At 42.8% G+C, this 21863-nt stretch overlaps 1 protein-coding gene across 1 annotated transcript in view; it reads left to right on the forward strand.

Annotated features, from left to right (window-relative positions):
• LOC149461855 (uncharacterized) overlaps positions 1-21863 on the forward strand; it is a 58131-nt gene extending 36268 nt beyond the window's left edge. The window contains exon 2 of the mRNA XM_089677655.1: positions 17086-21863. Within this exon, the coding sequence (XP_089533781.1) occupies positions 17086-18200 (1115 nt within the window). The 3' untranslated portion in view covers positions 18201-21863. The remainder of the gene's footprint in view (positions 1-17085) is intronic.

Here is a 21863-nt window from a genome sequence, read left to right on the forward strand (position 1 = left end):
TGGGAGAAAACAGCCGGATGCAGTGAGTCTGGGAAGAAGAGAAGGATAGAGAGGGAGGGTTAGGGGGGACTTGAAAGGTGCTCAGTGGGGATAGAAGCAAACCAACCCCACCACCTTTCTGACCACTGGGTCTGGGTGAGTGGATCCAGAGGAGGCCTCCATAGGGAAGTGCTGGGTGGAAGCAGAATCTGCTGCTTGGAGTCAGGTTTCTGTAATTGCTAGTAGGTTAAGGGAGCGGGAGACAAAAAGGTCATGGACAGAGGTGAGATTATTACAGACAGAGCGGGCATTCCAGAGCACACATGAAAAAGGGAGGGTGGTTTTTGGGAGCACAGGGACTGATATTAAATGGAGGCGATTGCGGCTATTCCTGGAGGAAAGAGGGTGCCTTGTGTGGGGGTGAGATAGTGGAGGACCAGGGTTTGGGGAGATACCCCCCCAGAGGTTAGGAGAAGAAGGAGGGTGCCTGGTGTGGGGGTGAGATAGTGGAGGACCAGGGTTTGGGGAGCTATCCCCAGAGGTTAGGAGAAGAAGGAGGGTGCCTGGTGTGGGGGTGAGATAGTGGAGGACCAGGGTTTGGGGAGCTATCCCCAGAGGTTAGGAGAAGGAGGGTGCCTGGTGTGGGGGTGAGATAGTGGAGGACCAGGGTTTGGGGAGATATCCCCAGAGGTTAGGAGAAGGAGGGTGAGGAAAGTAAGATGGGAGCGGGATGTACACGAGCGCACATGCCTTCCAGTCCTGGTGTTTGGGTCAGCAGGAGAGTGAAGTATCAGCAGGAGGTGATGAGAGCAGTAGTAGGGAGATGGTAGCAGTGAGGGGGAGATGTACAAGTTTTGGGGTGGAGCAGAGGGGTAAAGAAGTGAGATTTTGTGAAAACAGGAAAGTAATATGAAAAGGAGGAGTAGAGGGGACATATGAAAGGTACACAGAGTGGCACTCAGACTTGTAGGAGATGTTTCCCGGGGTGTTTGCTTGCAGTCTGTCCAGCATGCAGGAGAGTTTCTTGTTATATCTTCCTGCTGCTTGAGTTCTGCTTTAGTTCAACTGCTTTTTAGCACTCCATCAACGCAGCACTCACTGAAAAGCAGCCCCCCCCCCCCCTCAGTGACTGTGCCCCCCCATCAGTGATCTCCCCCCATCAGCTGATCTAAATTTATAGGGAGATGGCCAAATGAGCACTCATCTCCGCCCCAATAAGGAACTGATAAGGATCACATGAATAGGGGGGATGATTCTCAAACACAGACAAGACACAGGCCACAGTCATAAAACGGTAATAAGATGTTATGTTCTATTTACACCCAGTAACCCCCATCATGTCCGTCCTCTTCCTCCATAGTCATGTCCGTCCTCTATCTCCATAGTCACTGTGACATCTTTTATCTCCAGCAGATGATGATACACATCAATAGTTAGAAGGACACAAGGATCTCTACAAGGACGTCATGATGGACAATCAGCCGCCCCTCACATCACCGGGTAAGAGGAGACTTTATTGTAAAGGAGAGAGCAGTACGGAGGATCCACCTAGATCCCCCATCATCTGATAAACACATAGAAACAATGGATTCAGTCAGTGTGTGTGTTTCCTACAGATGGATCCAGTCATGGGAACCCACCAGAGAGATGTCCCCATCCTCTGTATTCCCGGGATTCCACACAGGAAGGTCACACCATCCCTCACCATCATCAGGTAGATGAGGAACAATCACTGATAGTATCATTAGGATCTGTACATTATCTGCATTGTTACCATTGATGTCATTTTTATTATATATTCAGAGTGGAAACCTGAGAGATCCTAAAGTTGAGGTTAAAGAAGAGATAAAAGAGGATGAGGATGAGGACGGGGGGATGGAGGAGTCAGAGCTTCTAAAGGAACACAAAGATCTGTACCAGGATATCATGGTGGAGTCATCCAGCTACAGGAACCCACCAGAGAGATGTCCCCGTCCTCTGTATTCCCAGGATGCCACACAGGAAGATCACACCATCCCTCACCATTGCAAGGTTGGTGGGATTGAGGATCTAGAACATGGACTCATGGAGACAATTTGTGGATTTTTTTAATGTTTGCTTATAAATTAAAGATGACATTTTCTCTCATTTCCTTGATTTAGAGTGGAGATCCAATCGATATAGAATTTGAGGTGAAAGCAGAAGAAGAAGAGGCGTATGTGAGGGATGATCAGCAGTCTATGGAGGAGGATGGAATAACGGGGACATTTATAGAGGAGGACACTCCTACAGAGATCAGCACAGGTGGGTCATGAACACTAAATCCATTCCTCCACCCATACTGCTCACTGATTGGTCCAGAGTAGGGCGGGGACTGGGTGATATCAGCCTGTAATCCCCTGGTCACTTTCCTGAGCTGTGTTCCCCGTCCTGTATTCCTGGATTTCTCTCGGATAATCTTCCTTCTCTGTGCTGCAGACACAATTTATGTATCTAGACTGGATTTATGGAGGTTCTGGGGTTCAGCTGGCAGCAAAATGTTGATTTTTACTCTAAGCATTGCATAATGTAGGCACCCAGGACATGTGACTGGGGTCTCCTGCCTTGTGCCTGACTCCTCCAGGGGACCTTCTCTGTTATCTGCTGGCTGTGCCGGGTGGAGGGATATGTCTGTAGTGTCTCAGACCCAAGTCACTGAGTGCAGTCTCAGGAGATGGGAGGCAGCGGTGTGGGACCTACATAGTTACATAGTTAGTCTGGCTGAAAAAAGACAGTCCATCTAGTTGAACCATTAAAAATAAAAGTTATAATCCGACACCCACAGCTGATCCACCAGAAGGCAAAAACCCAGCAAAGCACGATCCAATCTGCTCCTGCAGGGGAAACAATTCCTTCCTGATCCCCCCGAGAGGCAATCGGATATTTCCTGGATCAACTTTCCCTATAAATGTTATATCCAGTTATATTCTGTGTATCCAAGAAAGAATCCAGGACTTTCCTACAGCAATCTCCCCTTATGTATTATACATGGAGATCATATCCCCCCTTATGTATTATACATGGAGATCATATCCCCCCTTATGTATTATACATGGAGATCATATCCCCCTTATGTATTATACATGGAGATCATATCCCCCCTTATGTATTATACATGGAGATCATATCCCCCCCTTATGTATTATACATGGAGATCATATCCCCCCTTATGTATTATACATGGAGATCATATCCCCCCTTATGTATTATACATGGAGATCATATCCCCCCTTATGTATTATACATGGAGATCATATCCCCCCTTATGTATTATACGTGGAGATCATATCCCCCCTTATGTATTATACATGGAGATCATATCCCCCTTATGTATTATACATGGAGATCATATCCCCCCTTATGTATTATACATGGAGATCATATCCCCCCCTTATGTATTATACATGGAGATCATATCCCCCCTTATGTATTATACATGGAGATCATATCCCCCCTTATGTATTATACGTGGAGATCATATCCCCCTTATGTATTATACATGGTGATCATATCCCCCCTTATGTATTATACATGGAGATCATATCCCCCTTATGTATTATACATGGAGATCATATCCCCCCTTATGTATTATACATGGAGATCATATCCCCCTTATGTATTATACATGGAGATCATATCCCCCCTTATGTATTATACATGGAGATCACATCCCCCCTTATGTATTATACATGGAGATCATATCCCCCCTTATGTATTATACATGGAGATCATATCCCCCTTATGTATTATACATGGAGATCATATCCCCCCCTTATGTATTATACATGGAGATCATATCCCCCCTTATGTATTATACATGGAGATCATATCCCCCTTATGTATTATACATGGAGATCATATCCCCCCTTATGTATTATACATGGAGATCATATCCCCCCTTATGTATTATACATGGAGATCATATCCCCCCCTTATGTATTATACATGGAGATCATACCCCCCCTTATGTATTGTACATGGAGATCATATCCCCCTTATGTATTATACATGGAGATCATATCCCCCCTTATGTATTATACATGGAGATCATATCCCCCCTTATGTATTATACATGGAGATCATATCCCCCCTTATGTATTATACATGGAGATCATATCCCCCCTTATGTATTATACATGGAGATCATATCCCCCTTATGTATTATACATGGAGATCATATCCCCCCTTATGTATTATACATGGAGATCATATCCCCCTTATGTATTATACATGGAGATCATATCCCCCCTTATGTATTATACATTGAGATCATATCCCCCTTATGTATTATACATGGAGATCATATCCCCCCTTATGTATTATACATGGAGATCATATCCCCCTTATGTATTGTACATGGAGATCATATCCCCCCCCCCTTATGTATTATACATGGAGATCATATCCCCCCTTATGTATTATACATGGAGATCATATCCCCCCTTATGTATTATACATGGAGATCTTATCCCCCCCTTATGTATTGTACATGGAGATCATATCCCCCTTATGTATTATACATGGAGATCATATCCCCCCTTATGTATTATACATGGAGATCATATCCCCCCTTATGTATTATACATGGAGATCATATCCCCCCTTATGTATTATACATGGAGATCATATCCCCCCTTATGTATTATACATGGAGATCATATCCCCCTTATGTATTATACATGGAGATCATATCCCCCCTTATGTATTATACATGGAGATCATATCCCCCTTATGTATTATACATGGAGATCATATCCCCCCTTATGTATTATACATTGAGATCATATCCCCCTTATGTATTATACATGGAGATCATATCCCCCCTTATGTATTATACATGGAGATCATATCCCCCTTATGTATTGTACATGGAGATCATATCCCCCCCCCCTTATGTATTATACATGGAGATCATATCCCCCCTTATGTATTATACATGGAGATCATATCCCCCCTTATGTATTATACATGGAGATCATATCCCCCCTTATGTATTATACATGGAGATCATATCCCCCCTTATGTATTATACATGGAGATCATATCCCCCCTTATGTATTATACATGGAGATCATATCCCCCCTTATGTATTATACATGGAGATCATATCCCCCCCTTATGTATTATACATGGAGATCATATCCCCCTTATGTATTATACATGGAGATCATATCCCCCTTATGTATTATACATGGAGATCATATCCCCCTTATGTATTATACATGGAGATCATATCCCCCCTTATGTATTATACATGGAGATCATATCCCCCTTATGTATTATACATGGAGATCATATCCCCCCTTATGTATTATACATGGAGATCATATCCCCTCTTATGTATTATACATGGAGATCATATCCCCCTTATGTATTATACATGGAGATCATATCCCCCCTTATGTATTATACATGGAGATCATATCCCCCCTTATGTATTATACATGGAGATCATATCCCCCCTTATGTATTATACATGGAGATCATATCCCCTCTTATGTATTATACATGGAGATCATATCCCCCCTTATGTATTATACATGGAGATCATATCCCCCCTTATGTATCATACATGGCGATCATATCCCCCCTTATGTATCATACATGGAGATCATATCCCCCCTTATGTATTATACATGGAGATCATATCCCCCCTTATGTATTATACATGGAGATCATATCCCCCCCTTATGTATTATACATGGAGATCATATACCCCTTATGTATTATAAATGGAGATCATATCCCCCCCTTATGTATTATAAATGGAGATCATATACCCCCTTATGTATTATACATGGAGATCATATCCCCCCTTATGTATTATACATGGAGATCATATCCCCCCCTTATGTATTATACATGGAGATCACATCCCCCCCTTATGTATTATACATGGAGATCATATCCCCCTTATGTATTATACATGGAGATCATATCCCCCTTATGTATTATACATGGAGATCATATCCCCCCCTTATGTATTATACATGGAGATCATATCCCCCCTTATGTATTATACATGGAGATCATATCCCCCCTTATGTATTATACATGGAGATCATATCCCCCCTTATGTATTATACATGGAGATCATATCCCCCTTATGTATTATACATGGAGATCATATCCCCCTTATGTATTATACATGGTGATCATATCCCCCCTTATGTATTATACATGGTGATCATATCCCCCCTTATGTATTATACATGGAGATCATATCCCCCCTTATGTATTATACATGGAGATCATATCCCCCTTATGTATTATACATGGAGATCATATCCCCCCCTTATGTATTATACATGGAGATCATATCCCCCCTTATGTATTATACATGGAGATCATATCCCCCTTATGTATTATACATGGAGATCATATCCCCCCTTATGTATTATACATGGAGATCATATCCCCCTTATGTATTATACATGGTGATCATATCCCCCCTTATGTATTATACATGGAGATCATATCCCCCCTTATGTATTATACATGGAGATCATATCCCCCCTTATGTATTATACATGGAGATCATATCCCCCTTATGTATTATACATGGTGAGCATATCCCCCCTTATGTATTATACATGGAGATCATACCCCCCCTTATGTATTATACATGGAGAGCATACCCCCCTTATGTATTATACATGGAGAGCACATCTCCCCCTTATGTATTATACATGGAGATCATATCCCCCCTTATGTATTATACATGGAGATCATATCCCCCCCTTATGTATTATACATGGAGATCATATTTCCCCCTTATGTATTATACATGGAGATCATATCCCCCTTATGTATTATACATGGAGATCATATCCCCCTTATGTATTATACACGGAGATCATATCCCTCCTTATGTATTATACATGGAGATCATATCCCCCTTATGTATTATACATGGAGATCATATCCCCCTTATGTATTATACATGGAGATCATATCCCCCTTATGTATTATACATGGTGATCATATCCCCCCTTATGTATTATACATGGAGATCATATCCCCCTTATGTATTGTACATGGAGATCATATCCCCCCCCCCTTATGTATTATACATGGAGATCATATCCCCCCTTATGTATTATACATGGTGATCATATCCCCCCTTATGTATTATACATAGTGATCATATCACCCTTATGTATTATACATGGAGATCATATCTCCCCCTTATGTATTACACATGGAGATCATATCCCCCCCTTATGTATTATACATGGAGATCATATCCCCCCCTTATGTATTATACATGGAGATCATATCCCCCCTTATGTATTATACATGGAGATCATATCCCCCTTATGTATTATACATGGAGATCATATCCCCCTTATGTATTATACATGGAGATCATATCCCCCTTATGTATTATACATGGAGATCATATCCCCCCTTATGTATTATACATGGAGATCATATCCCCCTTATGTATTATACATGGTGATCATATTCCTCCTTATGTATTATACATGGAGATCATATCCCCCCTTATGTATTATACATGGAGATCATATCCCCCCTTATGTATTATACATGGAGATCATATCCCCCCTTATGTATTATACATGGAGATCATATCCCCCTTGTGTATTATACATGGAGATCATATCCCCCTTGTGTATTATACATGGAGATCATATCCCCCCCCCTTATGTATTATACATGGTGATCAAATCTCCCCTTATGTATTATACATGGAGATCATATCCCCCCCTTATGTATTATACATGGAGATCATATCCCCCCTTATGTATTATACATGGAGATCATATCCCCCTTATGTATTATACATGGAGATCATATCCCCCTTATGTATTATACATGGAGATCATATCCCCCTTATGTATTATACATGGAGATCATATCCCCCCTTATGTATTATACATGGAGATCATATCCCCCCTTATGTATTATACATGGAGATCATATCCCCCCTTATGTATTATACATGGAGATCATATCCCCCCTTATGTATTATACATGGAGATCATATCCCCCTTGTGTATTATACATGGAGATCATATCCCCCCCCCCTTATGTATTATACATGGTGATCATATCTCCCCTTATGTATTATACATGGAGATCATATCCCCCCTTATGTATTATACATGGAGATCATATCCCCCTTATGTATTATACATGGAGATCATATCCCCCCTTATGTATTATACATGGAGATCATATCCCCCCTTATGTATTATACATGGAGATCATATCCCCCCTTATGTATTATACATGGAGATCATATCCCCCTTATGTATTATACATGGAGATCATATCCCCCCTTATGTATTATACATGGAGATCATATCCCCCCTTATGTATTATACATGGAGATGATATCCCCCTTATGTATTATACATGGAGATCATATCCCCCTTATGTATTATACATGGAGATCATATCCCCCTTATGTATTATACATGGAGATCATATCCCCCCTTATGTATTATACATGGAGATCATATCCCCCTTATGTATTATACATGGTGATCATATCCCCCCTTATGTATTATACATGGAGATCATATCCCCCTTATGTATTGTACATGGAGATCATATCCCCCCCTTATGTATTATACATGGAGATCATATCCCCCCTTATGTATTATACATGGAGATCATATCCCTCTTATGTATTATACATGGAGATCATATCCCCCTTATGTATTATACATGGAGATCATATCCCCCCTTATGTATTATACATGGAGATCATATCCCCCCTTATGTATTATACATGGAGATCATATCCCCCCTTATGTATTATACATGGAGATCATATCCCCCCTTATGTATTATACATGGAGATCATATCCCCCCTTATGTATTATACATGGAGATCATATCCCCCTTGTGTATTATACATGGAGATCATATCCCCCTTGTGTATTATACATGGAGATCATATCCCCCCCCCTTATGTATTATACATGGTGATCAAATCTCCCCTTATGTATTATACATGGAGATCATATCCCCCCCTTATGTATTATACATGGAGATCATATCCCCCCTTATGTATTATACATGGAGATCATATCCCCCTTATGTATTATACATGGAGATCATATCCCCCCCCCCCTTATGTATTATACATGGAGATCATATCCCCCCTTATGTATTATACATGGTGATCATATCCCCCCTTATGTATTATACATAGTGATCATATCACCCTTATGTATTATACATGGAGATCATATCTCCCCCTTATGTATTACACATGGAGATCATATCCCCCCCTTATGTATTATACATGGAGATCATATCCCCCCCTTATGTATTATACATGGAGATCATATCCCCCCCTTATGTATTATACATGGAGATCATATCCCCCTTATGTATTATACATGGAGATCATATCCCCCTTATGTATTATACATGGAGATCATATCCCCCCTTATGTATTATACATGGAGATCATATCCCCCCTTATGTATTATACATGGAGATCATATCCCCCCTTATGTATTATACATGGAGATCATATCCCCCCTTATGTATTATACATGGAGATCATATCCCCCTTGTGTATTATACATGGAGATCATATCCCCCTTGTGTATTATACATGGAGATCATATCCCCCCCCCTTATGTATTATACATGGTGATCAAATCTCCCCTTATGTATTATACATGGAGATCATATCCCCCCCTTATGTATTATACATGGAGATCATATCCCCCCTTATGTATTATACATGGAGATCATATCCCCCTTATGTATTATACATGGAGATCATATCCCCCTTATGTATTATACATGGAGATCATATCCCCCTTATGTATTATACATGGAGATCATATCCCCCCTTATGTATTATACATGGAGATCATATCCCCCCTTATGTATTATACATGGAGATCATATCCCCCCTTATGTATTATACATGGAGATCATATCCCCCCTTATGTATTATACATGGAGATCATATCCCCCTTGTGTATTATACATGGAGATCATATCCCCCTTGTGTATTATACATGGAGATCATATCCCCCCCCCTTATGTATTATACATGGTGATCATATCTCCCCTTATGTATTATACATGGAGATCATATCCCCCCTTATGTATTATACATGGAGATCATATCCCCCTTATGTATTATACATGGAGATCATATCCCCCCCTTATGTATTATACATGGAGATCATATCCCCCCTTATGTATTATACATGGAGATCATATCCCCCCTTATGTATTATACATGGAGATCATATCCCCCTTATGTATTATACATGGAGATCATATCCCCCTTATGTATTATACATGGAGATCATATCCCCCTTATGTATTATACATGGAGATCTTATCCCCCCTTATGTATTATACATGGAGATCATATCCCCCTTATGTATTATACATGGAGATCATATCCCCCCTTATGTATTATACATGGAGATCATATCCCCCCTTATGTATTATACATGGAGATGATATCCCCCTTATGTATTATACATGGAGATGATATCCCCCTTATGTATTATACATGGAGATCATATCCCCCTTATGTATTATACATGGAGATCATATCCCCCTTATGTATTATACATGGAGATCATATCCCCCCCCTTATGTATTATACATGGAGATCATATCCCCCCTTATGTATTATACATGGAGATCATATCCCCCCTTATGTATTATACATGGAGATCATATCCCCCCTTATGTATTATACATGGAGATCATATCCCCCCTTATGTATTATACATGGAGATCATATCCCCCCTTATGTATTATACATGGTGATCATATCCCCCCCCTTATGTATTATACATGGAGATCATATCCCCCCTTATGTATTATACATGGAGATCATATCCCCCTTATGTATCCCCCTTATGTATTATACATGGAGATCATATCCCCCTTATGTATCCCCCTTATGTATTATACATGGAGATGATATCCCCCTTATGTATTATACATGGAGATCATATCCCCCTTATGTATTATACATGGAGATGATATCCCCCTTATGTATTATACATGGAGATCATATCCCCCTTATGTATTATACATGGAGATCATATCCCCCCCCTTATGTATTATACATGGAGATCATATCCCCCTTATGTATTATACATGGAGATCATATCCCCCTTTATGTATTATACATGGAGATCATATCCCCCCTTATGTATTATACATGGAGATCATATCCCCCCTTATGTATTATACATGGTGATCATATCCCCCCCCTTATGTATTATACATGGAGATCATATCCCCCCTTATGTATTATACATGGAGATCATATCCCCCTTATGTATCCCCCTTATGTATTATACATGGAGATCATATCCCCCTTATGTATCCCCCTTATGTATTATACATGGAGATCATATCCCCCTTAATCTCCTCTTCTCTGTAGAGAATACATTCAGTACCTCTAATCTCTCCTCATAGCTGATCTCCTCCATGCCAGTTTGGTTGCCTTTCTTTGTACTTTCTCCAATTCCCCAATGTTCTTTGACCCCCCCAGATCCTTCTCCGCCATTGACCCCCAAATCCTTTCCACCATTGACTCCCCCCCAGATCCTTCACCATTGGCCCCCCCCCCAGATCCTTCTCCACCATTGACCCCCCAGATCCTTCTCCACCATTGCCCCCCCCAGTTGTACCCCCCTAGTATGTATGGTGCATATTCTTAGCCCCCAAGTGCAGGACCTTACATTTATCACCATTAGCCCTCATTGGCCCCATAGTCCCCCAATTACACAGAGCATTGAGGTCGGCTTGTAAGTTGGAGACATCCTGTAAGGACGTTATTCCCCGGCACAGCTTGGTGTCATCTGCAAAGACTGGAATGGGGTTTATAATCTCACACCCCATATTGTTTATATATATATTAATAAGTAAGGGTCCCAACACTGAACCTTGGGGTACCCCACTAATAACACTGACCCTTGGGGTACCCCACTAATAATACTGAACCCTGGGGTACCCCACTAATAACACTGAACCTTGGAGTACCCCACTAATAACACTAAGGCTTGGGGTACCCCACTAATAACACTGAACCTTGGGGTACCCCACTAATCACACTGAACCTTGGGGTACCCCACTAATAACACTGAACGGTGGGGTACCCCACTAATAACACTGAACGCTGGGGTACACCACTAATAACACTGAACCTTGGGGTACCCCACTAATAACACTGAACCTTGGGGTACCCCACTAATAATAATGAACGTTGGGGTCCCCCACTAATGACACTGAACCTTGGGGTACCCCACTAATAACACTGAACCCTGGGGTACCCCACTAATAACACTGAACCTTGGGGTACCCCACTAATAACACTGAACCTTGGGGTATCCCACTAATAACACTGAACCCTGGGGTACACCACTAATAACACTGAACGCTGGGGTACCCCACTAATAACACTGAACGCTGGGGTACCCCACTAATAACACTGACCCTTGGGATACCCCACTAATAACACTGAACCTTGGAATACCCCACTAATAACACTGAACCTTGGGGTACCCCACTAATAACACTGAACCTTGGGGTACCCCACTAATAACACTGATCCTTGGGGTACACCACTAATAACACTGAACCTTGGGGTACACCACTAATAACACTGCTGGTGTACCCCACTAATAACACTGAACCTTGGGGTACACCACTAATAACAATGAACGTTGGGGTCCCCCACTAATAACAATGAACGTTGGGGTCCCCCACTAATGATATAAGATATCTTCCTGCGCCTAGTGAAACACTCTACTACAGGTAATGTCCTGCTGCTGTGCAATGTGAACAACACAAATATATGAAAAATAGAAAAACAGCGCAAAACATAGACCTCTAAATAAAATCAATATGCAAAGTGCAAACAATAAAAAACAAAAAACAATTTAAATGGTGCAGTCCATCAAATTCTTATATAAATAGTGAAATCCATCAGAATAAACTAAAGTTCAAAAATATTCAAAAATATATGTGCAAAAAAGAAAAAAATCTTTTCAAATTCTTTTTGTAAAGAAACTTCCACCTTCCACCCGTGAAAACCAATATCAAATGCACTCACCAGATATAGGTGAATAAAACGCCTTTTAGGAATTTTATGGGATCCTACACCCTCTTTCGTATCCACTCTATAGGAATCCTCCCCTCCAGCATAGGCTCCACCATCCGACCAGGGAGAAAAAAATCTCAGATAGTGTGATATTGTAAGACACCATTCATAAGTGAAATCAAGGATTAAGGCCACTCACATTAAATTCACTTTAAAAAGGCATATTTATTAGGACAAGCTTCTCTCCAGATGAACAGTAGATGCAAGGCAACCTCTCACAGAATCTCACATCACAGTTCCAGGTTCCAGCAGAAGCCCCACAGAGACCACACATGTATAAATCCCACAAAGATGGCCGCTGGAACGCACCGCTCAGCGTGCGCTCCACTCACCGGAAGTGACGTCGGACGTGCGAAGTAAAAACCGGAAATGCGTCAACGCGTTTCGCCCCTCCCATAGGGCGTTCTCAAGACCTTGGTCTTGAGAACGCCCTATGGGAGGGGCGAAACGCGTTGACGCATTTCCGGTTTTTACTTCGCACGTCCGACGTCACTTCCGGTGAGTGGAGCGCACGCTGAGCGGTGCGTTCCAGCGGCCATCTTTGTGGGATTTATACATGTGTGGTCTCTGTGGGGCTTCTGCTGGAACCTGGAACTGTGATGTGAGATTCTGTGAGAGGTTGCCTTGCATCTACTGTTCATCTGGAGAGAAGCTTGTCCTAATAAATATGCCTTTTTAAAGTGAATTTAATGTGAGTGGCCTTAATCCTTGATTTCACTTATGAATGGTGTCTTACAATATCACACTATCTGAGATTTTTTTCTCCCTGGTCGGATGGTGGAGCCTATGCTGGAGGGGAGGATTCCTATAGAGTGGATACGAAAGAGGGTGTAGGATCCCATAAAATTCCTAAAAGGCGTTTTATTCACCTATATCTGGTGAGTGCATTTGATATTGGTTTTCACGGGTGGAAGGTGGAAGTTTCTTTACAAGAAGAATTTGAAAAGATTTTTTTCTTTTTTGCACATATATTTTTGAATATTTTTGAACTTTAGTTTATTCTGATGGATTTCACTATTTATATAAGAATTTGATGGACTGCACCATTTAAATTGTTTTTTGTTTTTTATTGTTTGCACTTTGCATATTGATTTTATTTAGAGGTCTATGTTTTGCGCTGTTTTTCTATTTTTCCCCCACTAATGACACTGAACCTTGGGGTACCCCACTAATAACACTGAACCTTGGGGTACCCCACTAATAACACTGAACCTTGGGGTACCCCACTAATAACACTGATCCTTGGGGTACACCACTAATAACACTGAACCTTGGGGTACACCACTAATAACACTGCTGGTGTACCCCACTAATAACACTGAACCTTGGGGTACACCACTAATAACAATGAACGTTGGGGTCCCCCACTAATGACACTGAACCTTGGGGTATCCCACTAATAACACTGAACCTTGGGGTCCCCCCCACTAATAACACTAAACCTTGGGGTACACCACTAATAACACTGAACCCTGGGGTACCCCACTAATAATACTGAACCCTGGGGTACCCCACTAATATTACTGAGCCTTGGGGTACCCCATTAATCACACTGAACTTTTGGGTACCCCACTAATCACACTAAACCTTGGGGTACCCCACTAATAACACTGAACCTTGGGGTACACCACTGACACCCCCAGACCATTCAGAGAATGAATAATTAACCACTACTCTCTGAATACGATCTTTTAGCCAGTTTTCTATCCATTTACATTCAGATTTCTCTGTCCAAGTATACCACGTCCACCGCCACCCCTCTGTCCAAGGATTTGCTCACCTCCAATCTAACCTGTTTCATGATGGTTTAATCCCAGCTCACCTCTACATGTTGTCTACAGTAAACATTTAAGCTTCCGCTGATTACAGAATACTAATACTGTGAGTCCTGACCCTTATACTATATAACTTGTACATTACATCCTCCTGACCCCTGCACTATATACTCTATGTTGTACATTACATACTCCTGACCCCTGCACTATATACTCTATGTTGTACATTACATCCTCCTGACCCCTGCACTATATACTCATGTTGTACATTAATACTCCTGACCCCTGCACTATATACTCCATGTTGTACATTACATACTCCTGACCCCTGCACTATATACTCTATGTTGTACATTACATACTCCTGACCCCTGCACTATATACTCTATGTTGTACATTACATCCTCCTGACCCCTGCACTATATACTCTGTGTTGTACATTACATACTCCTGACCCCTGCACTATATACTCATGTTGTACATTAATACTCCTGACCCCTGCACTATATACTCCATGTTGTACATTGCATACTCCTGACTTCTGCACTATATACTCTATGTTGTACATTACATACTCCTGACCCCTGCACTATATACTCTATGTTGTACATTCCATCCTCCTGACCCCTGCACTATATACTCTATGTTGTACATTACATACTCCTGACCCCTGCACTATATACTCTATGTTGTACATTACATCCTCCTGACCCCTGCACTATATACTCTGTGTTGTACATTACATACTCCTGACCCCTGCACTATATACTCTGTGTTGTACATTACATACTCCTGACCCCTGCACTATATACTCATGTTGTACATTAATACTCCTGACCCCTGCACTATATACTCTATGTTGTACATTACATACTCCTGACCCCTGCACTATATACTCTATGTTGTACATTACATACTCCTGACCCCTGCACTATATACTCTATGTTGTACATTACATACTCCTGACCCCTGCACTATATACTCTATGTTGTACATTACATAGTCCTGACTTTTGCTCTCCCCCCTCCCCCCACTGCTTTATATACACATAATATGGATTCTCTTTTGTTACACCCATTTCCTCCCAGCTGGACATTTTATATCGGATGATGTGATTGGAGCACAGACTTTTACATGGTGATAATAATGTGATAACATCCTCCAACTTTGGACCCTTAAACAGAAAGTGATAATATGGGAGGAGTCAATACCCCAATGATGGTGGTCTTCAGGATCAGTCCAGTCTTCATCTTGGTTGTTCTCCCCCCATCCTCACTCTCTGACCTCTGGTGGGGCTCAGCCCCGCTGTTCTTCATGACTAAATCATGGACTAAATAAGGAAGTGCAGTACTTCTTGTGTTGGGAAGATGGCGATGAGTGATAGAGCTGCCTGATGTGGGCGGAGTCCTGGTTTGGGGGAACCAATCATCTCCTGTCTAGTAATCCTTTTTGTCTTTGTATTTTAGTCCATGGCCGGGAGATGAGGAAAACCTCAGAGGATTGTCTCACTTTGTCTCCAGACTGGAAAGTAGAAGATGAGGACATCACACAGTATAGACCAGGAGAAAACCCGGCTCCCTCCAATGTCCATCCGGCACCACCCAGTGTAGATGGACCATCGGATTCCTCATATCCTGAGGAACCTCAGACTGTGCGGGACCGGGCCGGCCTTCCAACAGGGAAGATCTTCTCCTGTTCTGAGTGCGGGAAAGGTTTCCATTATTTATCCCTTCTTAATAGGCATAAAAGATCTCACACGGGGGAGAAGCCGTATTCCTGTCCTGAGTGCGGGAAATGTTTTTCACAGAAATCCAGTCTTTCCACACATCAGAGATCTCACACGGGGGGAGAATCCGTATTCCTGTCCTGAGTGCGGGAAATGTTTTTCACAGAAGTCCCATCTTTACAAACATCAGAGATCTCACATGGGCGAGAAGCCGTATTCCTGTACTAAGTGTGGGAAATGTTTTTCAGTGAAGTCCAGTCTTTTCACACATCAAAGATCTCACACAGGGAAGAAGCCGTATTCCTGTCTTGAGTGTGGGAAATGTTTTTCAGATAAGTATCATCTTTCCAGACATCAGAGATCTCACACGGGGGAGAAGCTGTATTCCTGTCCTGAGTGCAGGAAATGTTTTTCAGATAAGTATCATCTTTCCAGACATCAGAGATCTCACACAGGGGAGATTCCATATCCCTGTCCTGAGTGCGGGAAATGTTTTACACAGAAGTCACATCTTTACATACATCAGAGATCTCACACAGGGGAGAAGCCGTATTCCTGTCCTGAGTGTGGGAAATGTTTTTCAGTCAAGTCCAGTCTTCACACACATCAGAGATCTCACACAGGGGAGAAGCCGTATTCCTGTCTTGAGTGTGGGAAATGTTTTTCAGGCAAGTCCCATCTTCACACACATCAGAGATCTCACACAGGGGAGAAGCCTTATTCCTGTCTAGAGTGTGGGAAATGTTTTTCAGGCAAGTCCCATCTTCACACACATCAGAGATCTCACACAAGGGAAAAGCCGTATTCCTGTCCTGAGTGTGGGAAATGTTTTTCAGTCAAGTCCAGTCTTCACATACATCAGAGATCTCACACAGGGGAGAAGCCTTATTCCTGTCTAGATTGTGGGAAATGTTTTTCAGACAAGTTCAGTCTTCACACACATCAGAGATCTCACACAGGGGAGAAGCCGTATTCCTGTCCTGAGTGCGGGAAATGTTTTTTAACAAAATCCAATTTTTCAAAACATCAGAGATCTCACACAGGGGAGAAGCCGTATTCTTGTCCTGAGTGCGGGAAATGTTTTTCCTTCAAGTACAGTCTTCACACGCATCAGAGATCTCACACAGGGGAGAAGCCGTATTCCTGTCCTCAGTGCGGGAAATGTTTTTCAGTCAAGTACAGTCTTCACACACATCAGAAATCTCACACAGGAGAGAAGCCTTATTCCTGTTCTGAGTGCGGGAAATGTTTTTCACAGAAGTTTCTTCTTTGCAATCATCAGAAATCTCACACAGGGGAGATGATGTATTCTTGTCCTGAGTGCGGGAAATGTTTTTCACAGAAGTACAATTTTTCCAGACATCAAAGATCTCACACGGGGGAGAAGCCATATTCCTGTCCTGAGTGTGGGAAATGTTTTTCAGCTAAGACCAGTCTTTCCATTCATCAGAGATCACACACGGAGGAGAAGCCACTTTCCTGTCCTGACTGTGGGAAATGTTTTTCACTGAAGTCCAGTCTTTCCAACCATCAGAGATCTCACACGGAGAAGAAGTCTCGCACAGGGTAGATGATGTATTCTTGTCCTGAGTGCGGGAAATGTTTTTCATGGAAGTTCAATCTTTACACACATCAGAAATGTCACACACTCAGAGATCTCACACAGAAATTCCTGTTCTGAGTGCGGAAAATGTTTTTCAGTGAAGTCTAGCCTTCACACACATCAGAGATCTCACACAGGGGAGAAGCCATATTTCTGGCTGGAGTGCAGGAAATGTTTTTCACAGATATCCCACCTTTATAGACATTAGAGATCTCACACGGGGGAGCAGCTGTATTCCTGTCCTAAGTGCGGGAAATGTTTTTCATGGAAGTCGCATCTTTCCAAACATCAGAGATCTCACACGGGGAAGCAGCCACTTTCCTGTCCTGAGTGAGGGAAATGTTCCTCACTGAAGTCCTGTCTTCCTGTACATCAGGGGTCCCACACAACCCTGGAGGTGTATTAGTGCTTTGAGTGCGGGAAATGTCTTCTAGATGAATGTTGCTGGACATCCCAGCTCTCATGTGGGGAAGAAGCACACCCTGATATACACCTCAGATATACTCCATGGCTGATCTTCATCATGGAAGAAACAGTTGATAAGGAGATGAGAGGCCCCCAAAGACATGGATGAAGTGCAGTAAATGTCGGGGTGCAGAGTGGTCAGTAGATCCTGGAAATGAAGGACACAACTTCAGCCCTTCTTGGGTGTCGGAGTTGCGTTTCCTGATATTGATATAGCGGGTTACAGAGCTAGAAGCCGGGAGAGCCCAGATCTCGTTATCGGGGAACTTTACACAGACAACAAGAACTTCTGAAGTTGATGTCCTTCATTTCAAGGCTCTACAGAACAGTGGTGACCCCGAAGCGTCTCTCTGTCTTCAGTCCATCCTTCTCCCATCCCCCAACAGGAGGGAAGGAGAACTCCGCCCCAAACTAGGGGGGAACTTTCCTCTCATTATTTCCCTTGGCTTCTGTGTGGGTTTGGGTGGTTGGAGGAGTGCGGCACGAGAGGGAACACAGCTTGTTGTTCTATGTCTACATATGGGGTCTGGGTAGAGGGGATCCACCGGAAAATATTTCTACTCTTTGATTTTGTGCAAATAGTTTCTGTTTTCACTTTGAAGGGCGATATTATGTGTGGTTTGTAAAAGGGACTGGCCCAATAGATACCGCCCCACTTAGAGAATAGATGAACTAATATGACCAGCAATCATCCAGCCATGTCAGCCAGTCATCTATAGATATGAGAATCATGAGAAGATCCCTAGATGGATCCATAGACATGGAGGAAGGTGTGCGGCTTTGTAGAGTTGTCATTCCTACTATAATCCATGATGTGGGACTTCTCTTGTCCTCATTACATTGGAGGACAGAAACTCTTCCATTGTGACGTTTATTCCCGAGCTCTCCCAGAATCCCTCAGCTTGGAATAATGGCCGCTGTGTCTGCAGAAACGTAGAGAATACTTCCATATACCGTGTCTCTTCATCTTGTTCATCCTTCTCGTTGGCAGAACAATGACATCTCAGCTAGACTAGAGGATGTGGGGACCACCACGGGATTATTTGGTGTTTGTAATCACCCCCCCCCCCTTGTTCCTGCACTGAGGGGTCCCGGCTTCCATTCCTTCTCTATACACAGAACTAAATACTTCAGTTGGGGAAAAGTGTGTCCCTTGCGGGACTTGAGACCTGAAAATGACCCTTGTCTATTATTTGGTATAATAACTCCCATGGTTCAACCCGGGGAAACGATGAGAATATGATCTTCCTCATAGAAATTCTAACAAAAGGCAACATTTTCCGTTTTAGGTCAAAAATCATTTTAAATTGTTCCCCATTTATACAGAAGGAATGTACATGCTTTGTCACTGAGCGCACTGATAGACAAAGGGTTTATCAATAGACCCCTAAATGTCAGGAGATATAATATATTCTATTGTATTATAATTTAAAGATGGGAAGTATGGAGCAGGTAACTGAACAGACCTCCTAGCAATGTCATTACCAGGCTGCAGCTAGGGGGAGCTCTAATGTTTAGAGTCGACCACAGGAGAGTGATTCCTTCTAGCTCATATAGACATACAACAATTATAGTGAAGTGAGACTTTTGAGACACAACATTATACATTGTAGCGCCCTCCTAGTACAGCCAGGGGGAGCTACACCCTAATGGTGTCATAGCCAGAGGGGTCAGATTGTGGTCAGGGCTGAGAGATTCTGCAGGCAGCCCCTCTGGAATATCCCTGTTTTGAACCTTTTGGAAGAGGGTCTTGGAGGAAGTGGGCAGATCTGAGGAGCCAGCCAGGCTGCACTCTTCAGAGACTTCAGCCAATCCCCAACAGAAGGCTTGACAAGGGGCTGGGACTCCCTTAGTAGTGTAAGATCCTGCTGAGTAGTAGGAGTGGGGAGTGGAGTGTGAGCAGTCAGGTGGAAGATGTGAGGCTGGAGGAAGGAGGCCTAGTGGGATGGGGCCTGCCTGCAAGCCTGGAGTTGGAAAGGAGGAAAGGTTGGAGCCCACTGCACCACACCACACCACAGAGACCCGAACTACACCACAGAAACCTGCACCGCACCATAGAAACCCACACTACACCACAGAGACCCACACCACAGAAACCCGCACCACACCACAGGAACCCGCACCACACCATAGAAACCCACACTACACCACAGAGACCTGCACCACACCACAGAGACCTGCACCACACCACAGAAACCCGCACCACACCACAGGAACCCGCACTACACCACAGAGACCTGCACCACACCACAGAGACCTGCACCACACCACAGAAACCCACACCACACAATAGAGAGTCGCACCACACCACAAAAACCCATACTACACCACAGAGCCCCACACCACACCACAGAGCCCCGCACCGCACCACAGAGACCCGCACCGCACCACAGAGACCCGCACCACAGAGACCCGCACCGCACCACAAAGACCCACACCACACCACAGAAACCCACACCACACCACAGAGACCCGCACCACACCACAGAAACCTGCACTACACCACACCACCGAGACCCACACCACACCACAGAGACCTGCACTACACCACAGAGACCCGCACTACACCACAGAGACCCGCACCACACCACAGAAACCCGCACTACACCACAGAGACCTGCACCACACCACAGAAACCCACACATCAGAAACCTGCACCACGCTCCTACAAACACAGTCCCACGCATGTGGCAGCTATTCTCACAAAGGGGGCCCCACAATTCACTCCATGTCCACAGATACTCATACTGGCTCCCATTAACCCTTTCACTGCCAGGGCCATTTTTGCACAAATGGGAAAATGCAGATTTTGGTCCTGAAGATGAGATAAACCCCCAAACATCTATTCTGTGACATCAGAGGCCCTGGGGAATAAAATGGTGGTGATTGTTAAGGTGTTCCCCGTACACAGATTCCCCTTCATATCCGCCTTTATTTCCTCCTTTCCCCCAGTTTCTATGTTGGGATCTTTTCTACAATACTTTGTTATAATAATGGAACACGTTGTGTATTGTATTGTACACCAATAATAATGACTCCGCCCCCACATTCCAGACAAGGGATCTTCCTGACCAATCGGATTTCTTCCTTTACTATTTCCTGATTATTTTTGCAATCTTGTTAAAAGTGAAATTATAATAAAAATGTATTGAATGAAAAACAAAA

The sequence above is a fragment of the Staurois parvus genome, unplaced genomic scaffold, assembly GCF_062004578.1.
Source record: "Staurois parvus isolate SC_StPar_1 unplaced genomic scaffold, SC_StPar_1.0 ptg000191l, whole genome shotgun sequence".
Lineage (NCBI taxonomy): Eukaryota > Metazoa > Chordata > Amphibia > Anura > Ranidae > Staurois > Staurois parvus.